This window comes from Xenopus laevis, chromosome 5S (genome assembly GCF_017654675.1).
Source record: "Xenopus laevis strain J_2021 chromosome 5S, Xenopus_laevis_v10.1, whole genome shotgun sequence".
Lineage (NCBI taxonomy): Eukaryota > Metazoa > Chordata > Amphibia > Anura > Pipidae > Xenopus > Xenopus laevis.
In genome coordinates, this window is record NC_054380.1 from 135,451,497 (window position 1) to 135,475,030 (window position 23,534).

The 23,534-nt window shown below is 38.9% G+C and overlaps 1 protein-coding gene across 1 annotated transcript; it reads left to right on the forward strand.

Annotated features, from left to right (window-relative positions):
- The first annotated feature begins 574 nt into the window (after nucleotides 1-574).
- opn8.S (opsin 8 S homeolog) lies at nucleotides 575-21,430 on the forward strand. Its single transcript, XM_018266001.2, has 4 exons — nucleotides 575-830; nucleotides 10,927-11,220; nucleotides 18,122-18,453; nucleotides 19,932-21,430. Exons 1-4 carry the CDS (start codon nucleotides 758-760, stop codon nucleotides 20,292-20,294), a joined length of 1,062 nt encoding a protein of 353 aa, XP_018121490.1. The 5' UTR covers nucleotides 575-757; the 3' UTR covers nucleotides 20,295-21,430.
- Nucleotides 21,431-23,534: the final 2,104 nt, after the last annotated feature.

Sequence of the window (23,534 nt, forward strand, 5' to 3'; positions counted from 1 at the left end):
TATCTCTCTCACTCTAATCCCATTTTACTTGCTCAAAACCCTCAGTCCTTTCCTTACCCAACCCCTTTGTAAGGGCTTCACGGCTCTTATTCCAGCACAAATATCCCAGCAGATCCTCCCCTTACCCCTGAGCTTTTCATTTAATCTCTCTCTCTCTCTCTCTCTCTCTCTCTCTCTCTCTCTCTCTCTCTCTCTCTCTCTCTCTCTCTCTCTCTCTCTCTCATATCTATCTCTGTCGGTCTGGCTATCGTCTCTCTCTCTCTCTCTCTCTCTCTCTCTCTCTCTCTCTCTCTCTCTCTCTCTCCCCTCTGTCTCTGTTATTCTCACTTCTTTCTTAGCTTCCCTCTCTGTCTTTTTCTTCTGCTTATTTGCACATCACCCCAAAATAATAATTCCTCTGCTCCCCCCATATACAAATTACTCTCACCCAGTCTGCAGCTCTGCCCCCACCTCTTCTCTCCAGCTGCTCCCCCCCACAAACTCCCCTCTTTCTGCTTCTTGTCTCTCCTCCCCCCTCCACAAACTCTGCCCCTACACCTTTCCCACTCACATGTTCTCTGATTCCCTTTAGTGCTGGATCCCTCTGCCTCCAGCTCCCTCTGCCCAGATCTTCCTTCTCCCACTGTCTCCCACTGTCTCCCACTGTCTCCCACAGACTCCACTGAAGTCACCCAAATCCCTGGCACCATGAGGGCACCCAGCACCCCTCTCCTGCTCTGACCCATTCCTTAACAGGTGCACTTACCCCTGCAGGAAGATGGAGGATCAGTACCTTTCCAAACTGCACCCCTTGGTGGATTATGGGGCAGGAGCGTTTTTGTTAGTTGTGGGTAAGTGACTTTATTGCTGGATTTGCTCTTATTAATGGGATCAACTTACTGACTGAGTGTTGCACCTTTATCACTGAGGGGAAGCAGCCTGGCAGCTCCCTCACCCACAGTCTCCTCACTGGAAAGGGAAGCCTGCAAGTCTGTCCTGTCTGTATGTCTGTCTGCTTATCACATCTGTCTGCCTGTGTCCGTCACATCTGTGTGCAAATCCACATCAGTCTGTCCAGTGGGCTTTATATTTCACTGTCTCTTTGCACCTTTCTGACTAGTTACCTGCCTTTCTGTCCATATATCACCTGCCTGCCTATCATCTGACTGTATATCTGTCTGACTGACTGTCTGTCTATTTGACTTGAAGTTTTTGTACATTAACACATTTCTAAATTTGTACAGTACATAAATACTATTAATTTAAAGGGGAACTATTCCTGTGGTTTTATTTCCTGACTTTCCTTGCTGAGTTAATCCATGTTACTGAAGAATTTTTATTCCATAACTTATCACTTGGCAAACAGATATAATGTTTGATACGTTTTAGCTACTCGGGGGGTTCATTGAGTCTATGGGTGATATCAGTAGGGTGCCACATAATCTCTATTATAGGCAGCTATGTGAATGCATACGATTCCCCATGTAGAACCCATGTATTTAGTGCTTGCTGGGGTAATACAGAAAGTGTAACTATAAATCACACTGTAGATCAAATGCTGCTGATGAGCTGTGTGAACCTGGTGTCAGTTTTTTCTCTTCATTTACATGTTAATAAAAAAGGACCCGAAGAGCATTTTTTTTCCTTTCGCCTTGAAAGGTACAATATGTTTTGAGCACATGTATTTATCAGCTGGACTAAACCTTATGATCTGGAAGGATACTCAGCATTTATATATATATATATAATTATATTAATGACACAGATGTGGGATGATTGTACATTCTGCTTTCTGCCTTGATAAGGAAAGCCAGGCTGCCATAAAGTCTCAAACCTTCTCCATTGGTATCCTTGGGATTTTTCTATGAGTTGTGGGTAGCCCGTCCATTTAAAACCCACACTGAGAAACTTTAGCGAGACCAGACCTCCACCTCTACAATACTCTGGGAGGGTTACGAGGTGCATTTCCCAATAGCCGGAGGACTCAACTTTAATAGAACGGGCTCACAAGGTGATTTGGAGTGTTCTTTCATCAGTGCTTTTTCCAGCTCAACTGTAGCAAGAATATTGCCCCTCTGTGCCTTTTAATGTATTTGCCTGTGCTGAAAGTGCCAGTGATTTTTGTTATTTCTCAAGCTAAACAGGAGCAACTCCATGTTTGGTCCTTGCGAGGTTTATAACTGGATTTCCAGAGTAGAGATAAGAATAAGTCTATTATTCAGGGAGATTATCTCTGATCTGGGAATCTAATTATCTGTCTCGCCAGTGATTTTTGTTTTATTCCGAACTAAACAGGGAAATTGAAGCAACTCCATGTTTGGTCCTTGCGAGGTTTATAACTGGATTTCTAGAGTAGAGATAAGCAGGAGTCTATTATTCAGGGAGATTATCTCTGATCTGGGAATCTAAGTCTTTCTAGTGATTTTTGTTATTTCTCGTGCTAAACAGGGAAATTGAAGCAACTCCCTGTTTGGTCCTTGCGAGGTTTATAACTGAATTTCCAGAGTAGAAATAAGCAGGAGTCTATTATTCAGGGAGATTATCTCTGATCTGGGAATCTAATTATCTGTCTCGCAACACCAAGAGGCCGATTCACTAAGGGTCGAATATCGAGGGTTAATTAACCCTCGATATTCGACTAGGAACTAAAATCCTTCGACTTCGAATATCGAAGTCGAAGGATTTAGTGCAGATAGTTCGATCGAACGATCGAAGGATAATCCTTCGATCGAACGATTAAATCCTTCGAATCTAACGATTCGAAGGATTTAAATCCAACGATCGGAGGAATATCCTTTGATCAAAAAAAGTTAGCCAAGCCTATGGGGACCTTCGGTAGCTTTTAGATGGCGAACTAGGGGGTCGAAGTTTTTTTAAAGAGAAAGTACTTCGACTATCGAATGGTCGAATAGTTGAACGATTTTTACTTCGATTCAAAGTCGTAGTCGAAGGTCGAAGTAGCCCATTCGATGGTCAAAGTAGCCCAAAAAAAACGTCGAAATTCGAAGTTTTTTAACTTCGAAATTCGACGTTTTTTAACTTCGAATCCTTCACTCGAAGTTAGTGAATCGGCCCCCAAATGTGTTTTGGCTTCATTGTTCCTTTTTGTCCTGTTTAGCTCAACAAAAAAACGAATGTTTCCTGATTAAATCAAAAGGCTATAAATATGTTTTCCAAGCCCTATTCATTGCCTTCATGCCGAATAAATGGCGGTACTGTCCTTGTAAAGTTTAATGGCACACGAATATTTTCACCTTCAAGTTCCAAAGGCATTTCCAATTTGCAAGAATTTTGTTTCTGTTTGGCATTAGTTATTACTGGCTGCTCCACCTAGTGGCAACATGCAGAACATACATTTAATTGCATCCATTATGATCTGGACTGAAATATAGAAATGATGAAAAGTAGATGCCGTTGTGTCTCTTTAATGATAAAGTTTATTGAGAAGTTTGAGAAGAGAGTTTATGACAAAGTTTATAGTGAATAATAATTATAACCCCTGTAAAGAAAAGGCATTAGAAAATCAATTTTTTTATCCAAAGATACATTTTGGCATAATTTCTTGGAGACTTAGGAGAGAGGTGCAATCTAATTTATTATTTCTCTATAACAGAATTCATATCAATCTCCAGCTGGTATAACACTTTCAATAAAGAGAGCCTGGTCAGCTTGTTTGGTAGGCTTGTGAGTGCTGCAATAGCCCCAAATAGCAGCCACAGGGATATAACATAATGTTATTAAACATAGAAATAAGTTGTGAGTGTTACAGGACTAGCATGGTGCACAGACAATCTGTTCATGAAACAAATCAGACTGATAGGGAAGGCTGCGAGTTTTGGGGCTCTTTGAGTACGTAGAGTATTAGGGTAGGACTACACGAACGATTTTGACAAGATCCAACGCGTGTAGTCCTACCCTTAGGAACAGAAAGAATATTCTTTCTTTGGCTTGTCAACTGGGCACATAATAACAACAGAAGATCAGCATTTACCTTGGCAAAAAAGGACAGTTCTTAGGATCCTGCTTCTTTAAAGGCATTTTACATAGTCTCTGTATAGAATCTTAAAGGGATACTGTCATGATTTTTATGGTGTAGTTTTTATTTCTAAATGACACTGTTTATACTGCAAATAATTCACTCTACAATATAAAATGTCATTCCTGAACCAACAAGTGTATTTAGTTGTAATATCGGTGTGTAGGTGCATCTCAGGCATTTTGCCTGGTCATGTGATTTCAGAAAGAGCCAGCACTTTAGGATGGAACTGCTTTCTGGCAGGCTGTTGTTTCTCCTACTCAATGTAACTGAATGTGTCGCAGTGGGACCTGGATTTTACTATTGAGTGTTGTTCTTAGATCTACCAGGGAGCTGTTCCCATTGTTCTGCTGATGGGCTGCTTGAAGGGGGAAGGGAGGAGGGCTCATCAGGCACCACATTTTAGGTATTAATGCCGCCTGAGTTGCCATTCAGAATGCCGCCCCTCCCCCGTTGTGCTTACCTTCAGATTGCCGGGGGGGGCAAAATTGTCCTCTCTGCACTAGAAAGACCGTATTTCCAGTTTCATAACCAGAAATTTGGCTATTAAAGTTAACAGGAATGGCTTTTTGCTTCCCCTGGTATCTTCTGGGGAGCTGCTGCCTGAGGCAAGGTGCTCCCCTTGCCTTATGGCAGAAACGCCCCTGGGGTGATATCACTCCAACTTGCTTGCAGTACAGCAGTAAAGAGTGACTGACGTTTTTCAGAGCACAAGTCACATGCCTGTGGAGACCTGGGAAACTGACAACATGCCTAGCCCCGTGTCAGATTTCAAAATTAAATATAAAAAAATCTGTTTGCTTTTTTGAAAAACAGATTTCAGTGAAGAATTCTGCTGGAGCAGCACTATTAACTGTTGCGTTTTGAAAAAAAACATGTTTTTCCATGACAGGATCCCTTTAAAGGGACTAGATCATTAAGTTAACGCATTGTGTGAGTGGACTTGAGTTGGGCACATGGAAAGTATAGCAATGCTTACAAGCCAGTTAGTAGTTTACATGCAACCAGATATTAATACAGATGCACCACAGTTGTGTGTTTGTGGAGTAGGAAGTTGTCCTTTTATGTTAGAACAGGACTGGCCTTAGGATGAAATGGGATGTGTGTCAGTTATGCATTGGCATGGCTATAAGAACAGCAGATCCTTTGACTTTTGGGGGTCCAGGCATATTCCTGTGATTCCCCCACCTCCCTGACTGCACCTGCTGGAACCCCTCCTGCCGTCCCATTCATGGCCTACAACCTGTCCCAACAGTGTGATAATGGGATCCAGAAATAAATTTTGCTGGGGGTGGTGGTGAAAGATGCAACGTTATTTCCCTGTTCAAAAGTTGTGTATGAAGTCAATACAGGACAGTGCTCCTTTGATGTTCTAGAAACTTGGGTACAAAATCTTATACCCCAGAAAGCTCCAAATTACAGGAAGCTCATTTCCAATCAATATCAAATAATTAAAATGATTTCCCTTTTCTCTGTGTAATAATAAACTTGATCCCAACTAAGATATAATTAATCCTTATTGGAGGCAAAATAATTTGGGTTTAATTAATGTTTAAGTAAATTTTTTTAAGGCATGCAGGTCCAAATTATGGAAGGACCACTTATTCATAAAAAATTCCAGGTCCCAAGCATTTTGGATAACAGGTCCCATACCTGTATCAGTATTTAAAAAAGAAGGATAATGGCATTTCTGGTGATCCCTTCTATGTATGGCCATAGACACATATTCTAGTGGCCAGCTTTAGCCAGTGGCGTAACTAATGGGGGTGTGATCATGCCATGGGCAACACCCCCAGAGTTCACCAGAAGAGTGAAAAGGTAACTCATGGGTGGGAGGTTGGGAATTCTCGAGGCCTGGTGTGTATCTAGCACCTGGGCCCTGGGTACATTGGTTATGCCATTGTTCTCAGCTAAAGAAGTTCTTTGGATTCTGCCTCTTTCCTGTGTTGAACCCGTGTTTATGAACTGCTGAACAGATCAATACTTTCATGATAGAGCCCAACTGCCGCCATCTTGGATATTTCCATATAGTGCTTTAGACCCTTTACTAAAGCGTCAACACTCAAATTAAATTAAATACAATGGTTTAGATGATATTATAATTTTCACCAGTCATCCCTGGATTTGTTCCCCTTGAGGAACCACAACCCTAGAACCCACAGATTGTTAAGAAAAAAGAGTAATTAACTTACACAAGTGCCGTGAGCAAGTGCGATTTTGGATGCAAATTTACTTTTTTCTTTTTTAACAAGAATGCACCGTTTTTCCCTGGATTTTTCTTTAGCATAACCATAGTCTTGAACAGGATGTGCTTCTAACACAATTTTATCCAATTTGAAAAATGCACGCAATTGCACTGAAAATTATCCAAGCCGAGATAGTGTCTTTGTACCTGAGTTCTGCTGTGTCCCTGTGTCCATACCAAAGACTTATGTATTTGTAACAGGAGGTGGGACGGATGCACCTGTGCTGAGCACAACTGTATAGAAGCATGTTTGGACTCAAGTATCTTTCATGAATGGTATTAGTTCACCCAAAGACTGGCCTCATTTGTGCATGACCACAACTCCCATTGCTATTGTAAATAAGCTGTTATATGTATAATAAGGCAGTGGCGTAACTACCGGGGGAGCAGGGGGTACGATTGGGCCAGGGCCCGCACCCCCTCAGGGCCCCCCCGACAGCTTGCGCCACTGTTCTAACGCGGCCGTTTCTGGCTGTACAGAGGGGGCGGGGCCCGCCCCCCTCTAGTTACGTCGCCGTAATAAGGCATGACGCCAACAGTTATATTTTCTATATGTCTTGCCCAACCTGCAGCCTCTTATCAATTCAGCAACAGCTGTAGGGACATAGATTGGACAATGATCTTCTTATCATGGGTTGTGCAAAATCTGTTTTGTCCTCACCACTACAGCCAGACTGTGTGTTTCAGAATACTGTGCATTTACTCTCCAGTAAGACTGAAGGGTCAATATTCTGACACAGATCAACTGGGACCTAATTCTGGGACCTAATTGACATTACCATTTGGAAATTAGGTTTAATAAAAAGACTGGATCATTATCTCCCTAATGACATGGGGTGAGTTGACAGTCACATTTGTTAATAGTGTTGACTCAGTGTCGGACTGGCCCACTGGGACTTTTCCTGGTATCCCAGTGGGCCAGTCAACACTATTAACAAATGTGACTGTCACCAGGAAAAGTCCTGGGGGGCCCAGGTGTCAGTGGAACCTCATGCTGCTAAACATTTGGCCTATTTCATGGTCATTCCCTATTTCTATGAGAACAAAGAGGCTAAATAGATGGAATAATAGATTATAGTATGTAAAGAAAACAGACTAGGAGAATAGAGGTTAAGTGAGGAGAGGAAGAATAATAGTACTGAGGGTGGGCCCCTGGTCTAAGGTTTTTGGGTGGACCCCTGGTGTCCCAGTCCGACACTGTGTTGACTTGAGATGATAAGATGAAGAATGCAGTGGGCTACACAGCAGCTTGTTTATATAAACTATAGTAGTACTTATCTGTTGTCTACTGTGTATCCTGTCCTGGAATGGCTGCCCCCATGGCTACACAGCAGATTGTTTATATAAACTATAGTAGTACTTATCTGTTATCTACTGTGTATCCTGTGCTTGAATGGCTGCCCCCATGGCTACACAGCAGCTTGTTTATATAAACTATAGTAGTACTTATCTGTTATCTACTGTGTATCCTGTGCTTGAATGGCTGCCCCCATGACTACACAGCAGCTTGTTTATATAAACTATAGTAGTACTTATCTGTTATCTACTGTGTATCCTGTGCTTGAATGGCTGCCCCCATGGCTACACAGCAGCTTGTTTATATAAACTATAGTAGTACTTATCTGCTATCTACTGTGTATCCTGTGCTTGAATGGCTGCCCCCATGGCTACACAGCAGCTTGTTTATATAAACTATAGTAGTACTTATCTGCTATCTACTGTGTATCCTGTGCTTGAATGGCTGCCCCCATGGCTACACAGCAGCTTGTTTATATAAACTATAGTAGTACTTATCTGTTATCTACTGTGTATCCTGTGCTTGAATGGCTGCCCCATGACTACACAGCAGCTTGTTTATATAAACTATAGTAGTACTTATCTGCTATCTACTGTGTATCCTGTGCTTGAATGGCTGCCCCATGGCTACACAGCAGCTTGTTTATATAAACTATAGTAGTACTTATCTGTTATCTACTGTGTATCCTGTGCTTGAATGGCTGCCCCCATGGCTACACAGCAGCTTGTTTATATAAACTATAGTAGTGTTTTTAAACCAAACATGCCAGTTGTACCAGTGCAGCGCAATCAACACATTATATATATATATATATATATATATATATATATATATATATATATATATATATATATAATACACAAAAGCCATGAATATCCTGTAAATTATATCCTTATAAACGGTGAGTAGTGATGTCATCAGTTATAAACGGTGAGTAGTGATGTCATTTCTGTCACATGACTCACTAAAATTTGTGTATTATAATAAATAAAGTACCCCCAGTTGTAAAATATAAGGATATTAGAAGTTACCTCGGAGTTCCATGACCTGTATAAAAACACTCGGCCTTCGGCCTCGTGTTTTTATATGGTCATGAAACTCCTCGGTAACTAATAATATCCTTATATTTTACAAGAGGGGGTACTTTATTCACTATATATATATGCTTTAATTTTTTTGGTTACTGTTCCTTTAAATATATCCCCATTTACTTTGCATTCCCTGAAAGATTGTGCTCATAAGGGGACCCTTAGTCCAAGGAATGTCCCCCAGCTATCCCAGGCTGCAAGGTGGCACTGTGCTATAATATTGCCTGAGCCATGTGGGCTTAGGGGCAATCTGCCAGAGGCTTTTGGCAGGGTTATTTGCCTGAACGCTCCTAGGTGGATTTGAGCCTTCTGTGGAGCCATCATTATCCAGGGCTAAATAGATACTGTAATAGTCTCTCTAGGAGAGAAAGCCAGATTAGCAGCTTGGCTTCACCAAGGAATGATAAAAGGGATTAGATCCAAAGGGCATTATTGCCCAGAGAGGGAGGAGATGGGGCAATCGGGAACGAGATAAATCCTGCCCTGGGTTTCCCAAAAGGAGTGTCCCCAGAGGAAACAGGAGAAACTCTGGTTAGACTGACATTCCCCTCTCAAGCACTATTAGAGGGAGGACTCTGCAATTGACATTTGATGCTTCATTGATGTTTTTCCCAACTAGGGACTCCTTCTTATGTGCTAAGCGAGCACAGCAAATGGCCTATGTGGCCCACCCTTAAACCTGACGTGGGTTTAATTTTGAATATATAAATAGTAACAAGCAAGAAGAGCGGAACTCTCAATATCAGAGCAAGGTAAATTAGTTTATGAGAACAGTGAAAAAGCAGAGATTTTGAATTGTAAAAAAAACATTGAAGCAAGAAGAGGTGGGTCCATTGCTAAAGTGACACCATTATTCAGAAAAAGATCCCGTTCTCAGCCTGAAAGTTATAGGCATGTTTGAGTTCAATTGCAGGAAAGTTTTTGGAGGGGGTAATAAAGAATAAGATACAGCGAAACCTCAATTTTACATCCTCTGATATTTCCCACATTTTACACCTTTTTTTTTGCAGTCCAACCAATTTGTAATTAATTTAATTAGGTTATTTTTCTTAGGAGCTAATTTAGTGACAATCAAATTTTTATTTTTCCATGAATCTATTTTTCTATATTTATTAATAGCTCTATCATTTATGAAGTATAAAAACCAACGAAAACCTCAAAAAATTTGCAAGAAAAAGTTGTAGAAGTCAGTGGAAGCTGCACTGATCTTATTAGGCCATTTTTAATCAATTTGAACTTTTTGAGGTTTTTGGATTTTTTTTGCTAGCAATTGTCTGAAAAAATCAAAGTGTTAGAGATTTTAAAGTTATTTTTAGTGCATCACTCAGCAATTTTTTTTCATTTATACTTTCATTTGCACTTTGAAAAAAATTAGAATTTTTGTCATGACATTCGTGGTTTTTGAGAAAGTGTGTTTACTTGTGAATAATAAACCACTTTAAAACCACTAAAATTTGACCTCAATAAATAGGCCTCTTAGATTTTACATCAAAAAGTGGATGTACAGTAATCTGCTTAAACTTTGCTAAAGCATTTGATACAGTACCACGCAGAAGGTTACTGGTTAAAGGAATATTGGGCTGGAGAATAGTATTTGTACTTGGATAGAGAACTGGCTGATGGAAAGATTGCAAAGAGGGGTGGTAAATGGAATTGAACTGTGCTTCAAGTGCTGTCCATGAGATGATTATTTTATATATGTGGAGGAATGTTTGGAGCCTCTTGAGGACGTGCGCCACAACAATAGTAACTGAATACTGTATGACTAGACTGTTGTTTTAAGCAGTAATGCACTTTAGTGGTTGTCTGACCCATTGGCCACATGTAGTTGATGACAAAGTTTCACCCAGTGAAGGCATTCATTCCTCCTTTCTTATAATCTCAACGTAAGTCTTTGAGCCTTCTTCAATGATCTACTGGTGATTATCTGCTCCCATATCTTCCTGGTCTGTTCATTGCATTTTCTGAAGATGGGTGCCAAAAAAAGGACTCCATAAGCCTACTCAATGATTTACACATATGCAGAATGAAGTTCACATCCAGACTTTATCCTTGTTAACGTTCAATAAGTTTGTGCAGCCACTTGATGGCACAGCCATATATTTTGCCTACAGTTATTTTGAAGCCCTTTTCCCATGATTTTTTTATCCTGAACTGAGAACAAATATATAGAATATGCACCAGGATCTCCAGAAATGCTCCTGTTGTGGTTGCTTTGTGGTCAATTAGGTATACAGTTGTACTCAGTATTTGTTTTACACTATTATGTTTTGTTTTTCAGCCATCGTGACCATAGTGGGCAACTTTGCAGTTCTTGCCACAGCAGTAAAATGTTCATCACATCTCAAGGCACCGGATCTCCTGTCTATAAATTTAGCTGTCATAGACTTGGGCATGGCCATCAGTATGTACCCGCTAGCCATTGCTTCAGCCTGGAACCATGCTTGGCTTGGTGGAGACTCCTCCTGCCTATATTACGCCCTCATGGGCTTTTTCTTTGGGGTCGCCAGTATGATGACTTTAACTGCAATGGCTGTAATCCGCTTTCGGGTGACATCGTCATTCAAATCCTGCGGTAAGTAAATTGCTAAAAAAAACAGTTCTCTGCCTTATTTAAGGAGCCATTTGGCAGAATTCTAAAAGTTTGTCAGATCATTTATCACAATTTTTATTTCCAAGCAACAGGCTCTTTGTGATATGGCTATAATAAACAAGGGAAAGTTGCGCTCACCACTAATTATTAAAACCATTAGGCGGGGGTGCAATGAGGCTGTGACCACAAAATACATATGAAGTAATAGAATTATTAATGAATCAAATGAAAATTGAGCGTAGGACTGGCCAGATATGGGATGACTGTGACGTAGTTGTTCAGCTTAAATATATTGCAATATATGGACAAACAATCCCTGTTTTGTTTAAAGGGTAAGGCATTTTTTAGTAGCAGTAGCACAAAATGTCGCTGTCTTAAATATATTGATAATGGGTTGAGTGCAGAGTATCTCTTGTATTTGTCTTTGTGATATGGGGATACAGATGTACCTTCCAAGCGTCCAGTTGATGGGGTTTATATGTTAATAGGGGTGTCCAAAGGGATTATCAACTTTTTCATGTAAATGTTAGTTGACACTTGTTGGTAAAGGTATGGGATCCGTTTATCCGGAAACCCATTATACATAAAGCTCTGAATTATGGAAAGGCCACCTCCCATAGACTCCATTATAATGAAATAATCAATTTTTTTTAAAGTAATTTCCTTTTTCTGTGTAATAATAAAACAGTCGCTTGTACTTGATCCCAACTAAGATATAATTAATCCTTATTGGAAGCAAAATCAGCCTATTGGGTTTATTTAATGTTTATATGATTTTCTAGTAGACTTAAGGTATGAAGATCCAAATTACAAAAACATGTGTTATCTGGAAAGCCCCAGGTCCCATACTGTACAGTGGCCTGATTTAGTAACACAGGGGTTTTATTTCATCAGTGCAGTCACCCAATAAAGCAAAACATTGCTTTCATTTTCTAACTTGCTACACCAGTCTAATAAAGACCCTATATTAATATGTCTGCCCTACTGTAAAGGACTCAGAGCAAGGGTCAAGGCCAAGGTATAAATTGGAAGTCCTGGTGTATATTTCAGCAGGAACACTTATAGTCCCTTGGTGTTTGTTGATTGGAGATAGAGATCAATTGCACAACTAGCAGACACATTTTATCAAGAAGAGTCATCATTTTTTTACTAATTTTATATAGCGCTGGCAAGATTTACCTTAGTTTATAACAAATGGGGATTAAATGGTGAATAACAAGGGTTTACAGAGTACAATAGGATTAGAGGGCCCTACACTTGAGAGTTTATAACAATTGAGACATAAGGATTTTAGAAACAATTTTGTGATTGATGATATGGCAATGACGATTAAGTAAGGAATATTGAATAAGCTTCCCTAAACAGGTGGGTCTTTAGGGAGAGTTTGAAAGTTTGGAAAGAAGGAGAAAGCCTGACAGCTTAAGGCAGAGATTTCCAGAGAAAAGCAGAAGCCCGAGAGAAGTCTTGTAGACTAGAATGGGCAGGAGAGGAGAGTGAAGAGAGGAGAAGAGAGGAGAAGAGAAGACAGGAGAAGAGAGGAGAAGAGAGGAGTAGAGAGGAGAGGAGAGGAGAAGAGAGGAGAGGCAAAGGTCAGAAGCAGAGTGAAGGTTGTGGGTAGGAGAGTAGTTTGAGATCAGAGATGAATTATAGGGAGGGGCTTCATTGTTAAGGGCCTTGAATGTAAGTGTGAATAGTTTAGATTTGATTCTAGAGGAGATTGGGAGCAAGTGAAGGGATAAACTGTACATATGGGGGAGCAGCTGATGTTGAGCGGTGAGATAGATGAATGAGTCTAGCAGCAGCATTTAGAACAGATTGGAGTTGTGAAAGCGACTTGTTGGAATACCTGCGAGGAGTATGTTGCAGTAATCAAGGCGGGAGATGATGAGAGACTGAATAAGTGTTTTGGTTAAAATGGAACTGAGATACGGTCGCATTTGGGCAATGTTGTGCAGCTAAATATGATGAGATTGGTGTTTGGATGTGTGGTGAAAAAGAGTATGGAATAATGGATTACTTCATGTTATAATAAATGTGATAATTTGTTTGTTTGTAGATGGTGGCCACTGTTAATCATGTTGCCAACCCTACTGTCATCTTCTTGCCCCGCTGCTGCTATCTAGCTCAACTTTCCTCAGTGTTCTACTACTATTGCCATCATTTGCTCCATCTGTTTTATATGTTCCCTATGGAATACACTGAATGTACAATCATTTTCCATTTGCTCCACACACTTTACAACTTGTCCTTTTGATTGCAATTCCCTTGCAAGGCATTACCTTGAAATCAATGCATCTATTGTGTTGTCACTTGGGGGGAGGGGGGTTGACCAGCAGATCGTTACTGTAAATGGCATGCTCCATAGCAGGGACAACTCCTTAGGTTTTCTAACAATCGGTAGAAAGTCTTTCTATGAATCTATGTCAGGATACATACTTTCCGTTACTAAGCATAATTCTTCTAGAATATATAAGGGATATAGTGAATAGTGGCCCCTAAAGTCTCTGTGCGGTTGGCAAGATAGTTAATTATACAGTATATGTATCTTTCCGTTCAATGCACATCACACCCAGTGGCAATAACATCCTTAATTATTAATAGGATGAATGTGTTAAAACAGATGCAGAACTAACTCCCGGAGGCGTCATTGTCGTTGGATAATGGCACCACTTACGCTATAAACACGTTAACAATATTAGCTGGGTGCCAAACAGTTCTTTATTACCTCAATACATTTATTGCTACTGCCTGGAAGTGACAGTTTTGTGCTAAAATGCAGTGCTATCTATCTGTCTACATTTGTATGTCAACTGTCAGTTAATGGAAAGGTAGCACATTAATAGAAGTGACCCCGGTCCTTTGGAAGCTCACCATTGTGACCTTAGCATTAACAAAAATAATCGAATACGAATTTAAATACATTTTCAACGTTTACATTTTGAATATTTTTACTGATTTTGCCAAATTAAAAAATAAACATTTCCTCAAGGTCTAAAGTAGATGAGAAATGTTGTCCCGTGGAATTTCTTTGTAATTAGGCTGAATAGTTCCATTATAGTCAAAACAGAAATGAGCCAAAAAACAAAAGAATAATTTATGGTTTAAAACAGGATTTTTTTTTTAAGAAGCCCAAATACTATGTATTTTAATCATCTATGAATAGTCCTCAATATTTTTTAAACATGGACATACAAAAAGGAGCCAATTCACGAAGGGTCGAATATCGAGGGTTAATTAACCCTCGATATTCGACTAGGAATTAAAATCCTTTGACTTCGAATATCGAAGTTGAAGGATTTAGCGCAAATAGTACGATCGAACGATAAAATCCTTCGAATCGAACGATTCGAAGGATTTTAATCCAACGATCGAAGGAATATCCTTTGATCAAAAAAAGTTAGCCAAGCCTATGGGGACCTTCCCCATAGGCCAACATTGAGTTCGGTAGCTTTTAGATGGCGAACTAGGGGGTCAAAGTTTTTTTTAAAGAGACAGTACTTCGACTATCGAATGGTCGAATGGTCGAACGATTTTTAGTTCGAATCCTTCGATTTGAAGTCATAGTTGAAGGTCGAAGTAGCCCATTCGATGGTCGAAGTAGTCCAAAAAAAAACTTCGAAATTCGAAGTTTTTTAACTTCGAATCCTTCATTCGAAGTTAGTGAATTGGCCCCATAGTGATGGGCGTATTCCGGGAAATTCGCGTAACGACGAAAACACACAAATTTTGACGTCCGCGTCAATTCTGGCATTCACGTAAATTTTGCCGCTGGTGTAAAAGTCAACGGGCGTCCGAATAATGTTTACACACAGCGGTTTTGACGCAATCGACTTTTCCGACGTGCGTCCAAAGTTTTTTGATGCCTGTGGTAGTTTTGTGAATTGAGACGCCAGTTGCGAAATGCGGAAATTCACCACGAATTTACGCCTGGCGAATTTATTTGCCCATCACTACATACAAAGAATGTCTGACCATCAGTTGGAGCAGGGTTCCCTTGGTCAGACTGTTGCACGATCTCATCCAATTGCTCACTTCATTTTCAAAATTCTTTTTTTTCATTCATTTTTTTCTTTTATTCTCTTTTGAGAAATAAATAATTTAAAAGGTGTAATTAAACCCGGTTATTATATAAATACAGAGAATTTATTAACTCTTTTTAAGCAATTATTAATAATATAAAACCTGGCCGGCCAGGACTCAGAATTAATTTAATGCAGATTCATAAACAACAGAAGAGTCAATTATTTACAAATCACAATAATAAAATGAATTCCCTTATATGATTTCCATTAAAAAGATTACTGCTTGGTCAGCCCCCTAATCCTGAGCATGGTAAATGTCTTGGCATGAGAATGATAGTTCTCTGGGAAATAGTCAGTATCCACAATATCCTTTGACAGCAATAAATTCCCTCCTCTTAGTATGATGTAGCCAATACTATACATGAGTTGCACATGGGTCTTCTTTGTTTGGTTCTTTGGTTTATGGGTCTCAACCTCCCCTGACCAAAAATGCAACTGAAATCTGAGGCTAGATTGATAGTTTTTAACCTTTGCATAAAAACCCCTTTCCGTTTTCAAATATTTTATTAAAGTTTTACCATAAAACAAGCAGAATCAAAACACAGCCTGTTAAAATGCAGTCAAGACTTATATAACAAATGTCAGAAAAATCAAGTCCTCAATAAATAGGAACATATCAAAGGCAATAGTTTAACAAAAAGATAAACAAATAAATCAAACTGTGATTGCAGACTGTAAGCTAATATGCACACATATATATATATACATACACACACATATACAAACACGTATACACATAGACATAGATACACCTAGTGGACATAAATGAAACTAGAATGAAAAAGACCATTGTTTACATAAATTTGCACAGAATGAAATAAAATTAAATATGGAGGAACTTATAGATTTGATCTTTGTTTTTGGAGTCAAAATAGAGTGACCATGTATTTTTTAGAGATTGCTTCGACTTGGTGTCATCAGTTTTAGCCTTAATAGCTTCCTGCCAGCTCAGTTGATTAAGTAGTGAAATTATATCTGCTATAAGAGGAGAATCATTCTTTAACCAATGGTTGAATAAGGCTTTCTTGGAAGCAGCCATTAATAAACCAACCAAATTCTTAGTTCCTTGAGATATCGGATCAAGACTAGGTTTTGAGAAGAGCTTATTGTCATCAACATGCAATAAAGCAAAACTAGGGGATAACGTAAAATTACTTTTCAACTTACAATTCAAAAATCTCGAGACTTCTCTCCAACAAATACTTAACTTAGGACAGGACCAGAGATAATGGAATAAATTAACATTGGGTTCTTCACATTTAGGGCAATAAGAATAAGATCTGGAGGACTCATCTTTTGCATACATTTTCCCATAGCCTAAATGAACAAATTTAAACTGCTGAACTCTCCAGCTCTCAGAGAGAATCATATTATTATAATCATATATAGATTTAACAAGATCAGAGGGAGATACACCATGTTGAAGAAATTCAGACCATTTAGAGGAGACTCCAAATAAAGGATGATTGTCCACCCGATATATATCCCAAAATCTGCTACAGAGTGAATCAATGTTTATATTAAAAGGATGTGCCATAAATTCCAACAAAGCTTCAGCCAACCAGTGATCAGACACAGCAAAATTGTTCTTATCAGGAATCAAGGAAAGACCACATTGGCATGCTAGATAATAATATCTATCAGCTTCAAGTAACCCAAATATTTCTTTGAACTCTGGCCAGGAGATTAGTCATATCAATGGGGTCAAACAAATCTTTCATTAATACGTTAAAACCCCTTTCCTATCTCAACTAATACTTTGGAAACCCTTGGGTTTGGGCTAAAATAGTAGGGTGGGACTCTCTAATTCCTGATGGTGACCTAACACATCAAGCACCTGCAGATATTGTTCTAGGTCTGTATCATATAGTTGATGCATTCAAAATGTTCCTTTTCCCAAAAGATTTTTCCAGCAATTCTCATTGATATTTTTCAGCAGCCTGATCCAGTATCAGCCGTAGAATCGATCACACCCAGAGACAAAAAAGCTACCAAAAATTGGCAGCCAATGTTGGCCTTTGTTGAATCCACCTTTTAAAGGCCAGAGTTTATCACAAGGGGTTTACATTGATAGGATGGTTTGATTTAATATCTTCTCCATCATTCTCATTGCAATGAAAATCCAAGGTGGTATAGTAGAGTGTGACATGAGAGCGCTTTCTATTTCACTGTTCTGCATTGTTTAACAAAAGGCTGGAGCCATTTATATGGATCTCATGAACTCAGGGCCAGAGGCAGAGACATAGGGATAGGCCAGAGATGGAAGTTTTAGAGGAGCTGATCAAGAGAAAAGCTTGGTCACGAAAAATCCTTTTACTTTATCCATTTCCAGCCTAGCCAACATTTTCAAAATGGAAGCCTTCCAGAAAAAATAAAAAGTTGAATATATTATACTGTTTATCCTTTGGGTCAGAAAACTCTCCATTAGTGATGGGCAAATTTTTTCGCCAGCCATGGATTCGCAGCAAAAAAGCAGATGCAACAAAAAACGGCCATTGACTTTAATGCATTTGGACAAAAAAGTCGCCTTAAGAAAAAAAACGCTTATTGACATTTGGAGCTAAACATAATTTGTCGCACCAGTCAAAGAATTGTGGGGTGGATCTTTTTTTTGACGCCCATTGTTTCAATGTGTTTCGCAAATCTTTTACAAATTCGCTCATCACTACTCTCCATAAGCACCAGACATGCAACAGTTTCCATACAGGATTACTAGTGGATGGAGATAATGGTCCAATATATAACGGTCACTTTTTTCTCTTCTTCCAATAAAACCATCTTTTATTTCCTTTCCCTTGCAGGTAGCACCATACAGAAGAAAACAGTCTATATTCTCATAGCATGCATATGGCTGTATGCCTTACTTTGGGCTGTTCTACCTTTGCTTGGATGGGGACGCTACGGGCCGGAGCCATTTGGAACATCATGTACAATAGCCTGGGGGGATTTCCATAATTCCTCCAATGGTTTGTCCTTCGTCCTCAGCATGTTCATCCTCTGCACCCTCAGCCCAGCTGCCACAATATTGGTCTGCTATTCAGGGATCGTCTGGAAATTGCATAAAGCCTATCAAGAAATCAAGACTCAAGATAGAATCCCAAATGCAAAAAAAGTGGAGAAGAAACTGACACTGGTTTGTACAGAGATAATTATTCACATGGGTGTTAGCATGGATTGTTGGCAATTAATTATACATGTCTGAACAACTTTAATTATATAATTAGTGGCAGGAAAAGGCAAGTGTTCTGTCAGTTGTTGTAGATAACCCTGAGTGCCACTGACACTTCTCTTCCCCATGGAAACAATTTAATGTAACACAATGCGACACCGTCACACACATTTGTATAAACGTTCAGCCTTTCTTTCTGTGCCATTCACTGTTTCCTTTGAATCTGGAATTAGGCAGTCGTTACCTCCTTCATCTGCATAATTACAAATCAAATAAGAAACAAGGATTTAGGCTAAACACAAGGGGAGCCACGAGTCGAGCCCAATGGAGATATTAAGTGAAGAAGAGCCATACGCTGACATGAATCATCAGATAATCCAGAAATCCAAAAGCAATTTTTCTCGATTTGTTATACCCCGAGGATGGAAAAAGTCTGAATCCAAAAATCCGGCATCTCAGACCTGCCGAGGTTGTGTATAAGTCAATGGGAGAGGTCCCTATCATATTTGGAAGTTTCTGTGGTTTGCGCTAGAATAAGTCTGAAAACTATTTCAGGCAAAAATCCAAAAAACTCTGGCCTTTTTTGGAAAAAGTCCAGAATAATCGAGCGATTCTGGAAAAAAATCAATTCGGATTTTCGCTTGATTTTAATGCGTTTTTACCCGATCCGATGAAATCTTGCTTTTTATTAAAAAATAAAGTCAAATTGTGGATTCTAGTTTGCTTTGACTTTTTTTTAAATAAAATAATCCGAAAAATTCAGATTTTGATAAATATCCCCCCAGAGCCCTCTAGGACACTAAGGGGGTGGGGTTATTAATCAAAATCCCAATTCTCCTGATTTTACCTTATTTATTATTTAAAAAGCACAAATTAATCGGTTCAGAGAAAAAAAGAAAAAATCTTATAAAAAATCGCATCAAACTATTTTTCCTGAGTTTCTTTAATTGTACAATTTTTTCTGGGTTTTTTTTCCCAAAAAGCCCAAATTTTTTCAGATTTATGCCCAAAAAGTCCAAAATAGTCTTATAATAGGCTACTTCCAGCAATGACCACAGAAACTTTCAAATAGGATAGGGACTTCTTCCGTTGACTTATATACAACCTCGGCATGTCTGAGATGCTGTATTTTAGGATTCTGACTTTTTGCAGCATCAGGCTTTCATAGATCCCGAAAACGTCAGGGTTTTTTTGGACTTTAATAAATAACCCCCTTAAAGTCCAGTTGCCTTTGATTTAATGCCTCTAGATATTGTATATCATGACATGGATAAATGAGAATTTTCATAGAGGACATAAGCTTGTATTTTATATCTAAAAAAAAAAATATATATATATATTCACTTTATAGATATGAAACATTTGTGAATCTGTATCAATCTATAGCAAATTATTTAATTTCTAGTAACTCTGTGCTTTATGTTGTTTTGCTTTTATTCCAGATGGCCATATTGGTCAGCTTTGGGTTCCTCATCTCTTGGACGCCCTATGCAGCCGTCAGCTTTTGGTCAATATTTCATAGCAGCAAATACATCCCACCAATAGTTTCATTATTACCCTGCCTGTTTGCAAAGTCCTCCACTGCCTTCAACCCCATCATATACTATGCATTCAGCAAGACATTCCGCAAAAAGGTCAAGCAGTTGAAGTGTTGCTGTGGATGGCGGGTTCACTTCTTGCAATCGGAAAACTCACCCGAAAACCCACAGGTATCGGTCATCTGGACAGGGAAAGACAACGGGTTGGTCTCTTCTGTTCCAAAGCTGGTGAAAGGAAACCTTGGGACCTCAACAATGACTCAATGAGTGACAATGTTGTTTTCAGGGGCAAGAACAAAGGAGAGCACATTACCTGCAGTGTTTTGAATATCAATGTGTATTTTTGAAATCAAAAGTACAAAGCTAAGATTACTATAAACGTGCACCATATTCTTCTTCATGTGTTTGCTAACCTGGAACAATTACCGATTGATACACATTAGATCTGAGGAACATCAAAAAGTAATTGAAGTTGAGAAAAGAAGTTGCAAGGCAAAGTCATTGTGCTGCGGTCTCAACTGTTTCCACATATAAAGACAATTTTCTGCTGGATAAAGATCTTCTGGTTGGCATCCTACTGAAATAAGGAAGCCACAAGAATGGAGTCTATGGAAGGCTGGGAGTCACGAAGGCCAACACTTTCCAGCTGTCTTGTAATAGAAGTTTTCCTTCATCCATAAAATACATACATTAATGCCATAATTAATGTAAGGGTTGCCACCCATCCAGTTTTAACTCGGACAGCCCGGTTTTTGGAAGGGCTGTTCAGGTCAAAACTGACTGCCTGTTTTTCCAAATTAGGAAAACTGGGCAGGATTCCCAGGAATTGCCTGATGGCGATTTTATTCGCCAGTGGTAAAACGTAAAAACAATTTTGACATTGGCGGCAATTTAATGCGCTCCCATTGACTTTAATGCAATTGGACAAAATAGGCATGTGTCAAATTATTTCCGGTGTCTAAATTTGCGGGAAATTCGCAAAAGTTTACGGTGAAACGGGACAAATTCGCCCATCACTACTGATCACCACATCATAACTCCGCCCCTGATACGTCACTGCCCCAACCTGTCATCAGCCCATCCAAGAGAACATCAGCATGTGATATCTGTAGAGTTTATCTTCTCATTTAAGGTTCACACTCTGATATCTAACAACAGGGGTCATTTATGAGCCCTTGCAGCAGTGTATTCATGAGGGGAGGAGGCACATAAAAAACCCCTCCTGCCAACTAAACTGCACGTTATTCAGATGGGAAAATTATGGAGTGGTAGAGGCTATGGAACCAGTAAGAATAGGGGACTTGTGCCTCCTGATGCTGTTGTCTGACCATTGCCGTTTCGTGAATTTCACTGGAAATTCACTTATTCGCTGAGACAAATTCGCCCATCACTATTAATTTATTTTTTATAGGGGGAATAAATGAAATTATACTCCTCCTAAAATATTATTGGTATTATTGTCTCTAGCACAGATGGAAGGACATGGGAATGGGAACAAAAGTTCTATTTTGAAATATGCCCCAAATAACTTGAATATACATAATGAAATGTACAGTATGTAACTATCTTATATAGTTACATAGTTAAATTGGGTTGAAAAAAGACAAAGTCCATCAAGTTCAACCCCTCCAAATGAAAACCCAGCATCCATACATACACCCCTCCCTACTTTTAATTAAATTCTATATACCCATACCTATACTAACTATAGAGCTTAGTATCACAATAGCCTTTGATATTATGTCTGTCCAAAAAATCATCCAAGTCCCTCTTATAGTCATTAACTGAATCAGCATCACAACATCACCCGGCAGTGCATTCCCCAACCTCACTGTCCTCACTGTGATGAACCCCCTACTCTGTTCCTTTAAATGAAAGTTCTTTTCCTCTAGTCTGAAGGGGAGGCCTCTGGTACGTGATTCTCTTTATGGGTAAAAAGGTCCCCTGCCATTTGTCTATAATGTCCTCTAATGTACTTGTAAAGTATAATCCTGTCCCCTCACAAGCACCTTTTTTCCAGAGAAAACAACCCCAACCTTGACAGTCTACCCTCATATGTTAGTGTTGTGCTCCATTATGGTCGTGTAGGGCTTATTAACCCTCATATCTCTTGGTCAGATATCCGTCTGTGGATTCAGAGACAGAACCAAACTGCCTTTTCCTCCTGTTTCTTCTGGGGAAAGATTATGGTGCAATTTCATCTCAATGAATACTTTTTTTGCATTCATGGTCTAGGTCACCTATAGACAATAAAAAATGCCCAATGTATGTCCGTCTATGGAACTGATTCAGCAACTGTAAGGGGCAGCGTTATTCAAATTCAAATTTGAGTTTTTGCCTTGATTAAAGAAAATCAAGACAAAACGTGATTCATACAAAAGTTTTCTGAAAATGGCAACCCAAACCCGGTGAGCTTCTATCTATGTAATTGAATTTTTACTAAACAAATGAAATAATGTGATTTTCATGATGATGTTTATTTTATCGCTTAATGAGATCGATTTTAACAATTACATTTTTTTGTGAGTAAACAAATGGTTGAGAAAAAAAAATGCAAATGCATTTATTTTTGGGGAATAAAATGTACTTCAGAAATTCATTAACCAGCTACTTAGAGGCATCTACTTACAAACTTTTATATTAAATTTATTTCTCAGTTTTTTTTACAATTTTATGTTTTTCGGCTAGAATATTTACAAACTCCAATAGGAAAAAAATGGATCAAGCTAATTCGTCAAAAATAAAAACAATTGCCGCAAAACTTGCGTTATTCCATTTTTTAAAATCCATTTTGGCTTTAAGTTTTAAACAGCTTGAATATTGACAAATATGCCTCCATTTGACATATACAGGTATGGGATTTGTTATCTGAAAATCCGTTATCCAGAAAGCTCCGAATTATGTAATGGCCGTCTCCCATAGACTCCATTTTATCCGAATAATCAAAATTTTTAAAAATAATTTCCTTTTTCTGTGTAATAATAAAACAGTAGCTTGTACTTGATCCCAACTAAGATATAATTGATCCTTATTGGAAGCAAAACCAGCCTATTGGGTTTATTTCATATTTACATGATTTTCCAGAAGACTTAAGGTATGAAGATCTAAATTACAGAAAAATCCATTATCTTGAAAACCCAGGTTGAGCATTCTGGATAACAAGTCCCATACCTGCAAATAGAAGTTCTTCAAGTTTTGTCTTGCATTAGATTTCAAGTCAGTGGAAAGAAACAAGTCCCCATTGAAATCAGGAAGTTGTCAATCTCAAGTTATCAGAAGAACATTACTTTGTATAAGCCATGATAATACAATGCGAATACACCAAGGATATGTCTTTATCCACCTTGAGCCGCAGAACATGTCTGTCTTCATCGAGTGATTCCTGATTCACTGGCTGAGGGATTACGTTCATAAAACCTTTATCCCTTGAGTCAATAAAAAGAAGGAGATTCGATTGAGAAGACTTGTACACAAAGCTTCTACAAAGGTGATGATTGGATGCTAAAT

Coding starts and splice junctions, on each gene's coding strand:
- opn8.S (XM_018266001.2), top strand. CDS start 758: ATGGAGGATCAGTACCTTTCCAAACTGCACCCCTTGGTGGATTATGGG. Junction 11,221..18,121: donor ATCGTCATTCAAATCCTGCG/GTAAGTAAATTG, acceptor TTTCCCTTGCAG/GTAGCACCATACAGAAGAAA. Junction 18,454..19,931: donor TGGAGAAGAAACTGACACTG/GTTTGTACAGAG, acceptor CTTTTATTCCAG/ATGGCCATATTGGTCAGCTT.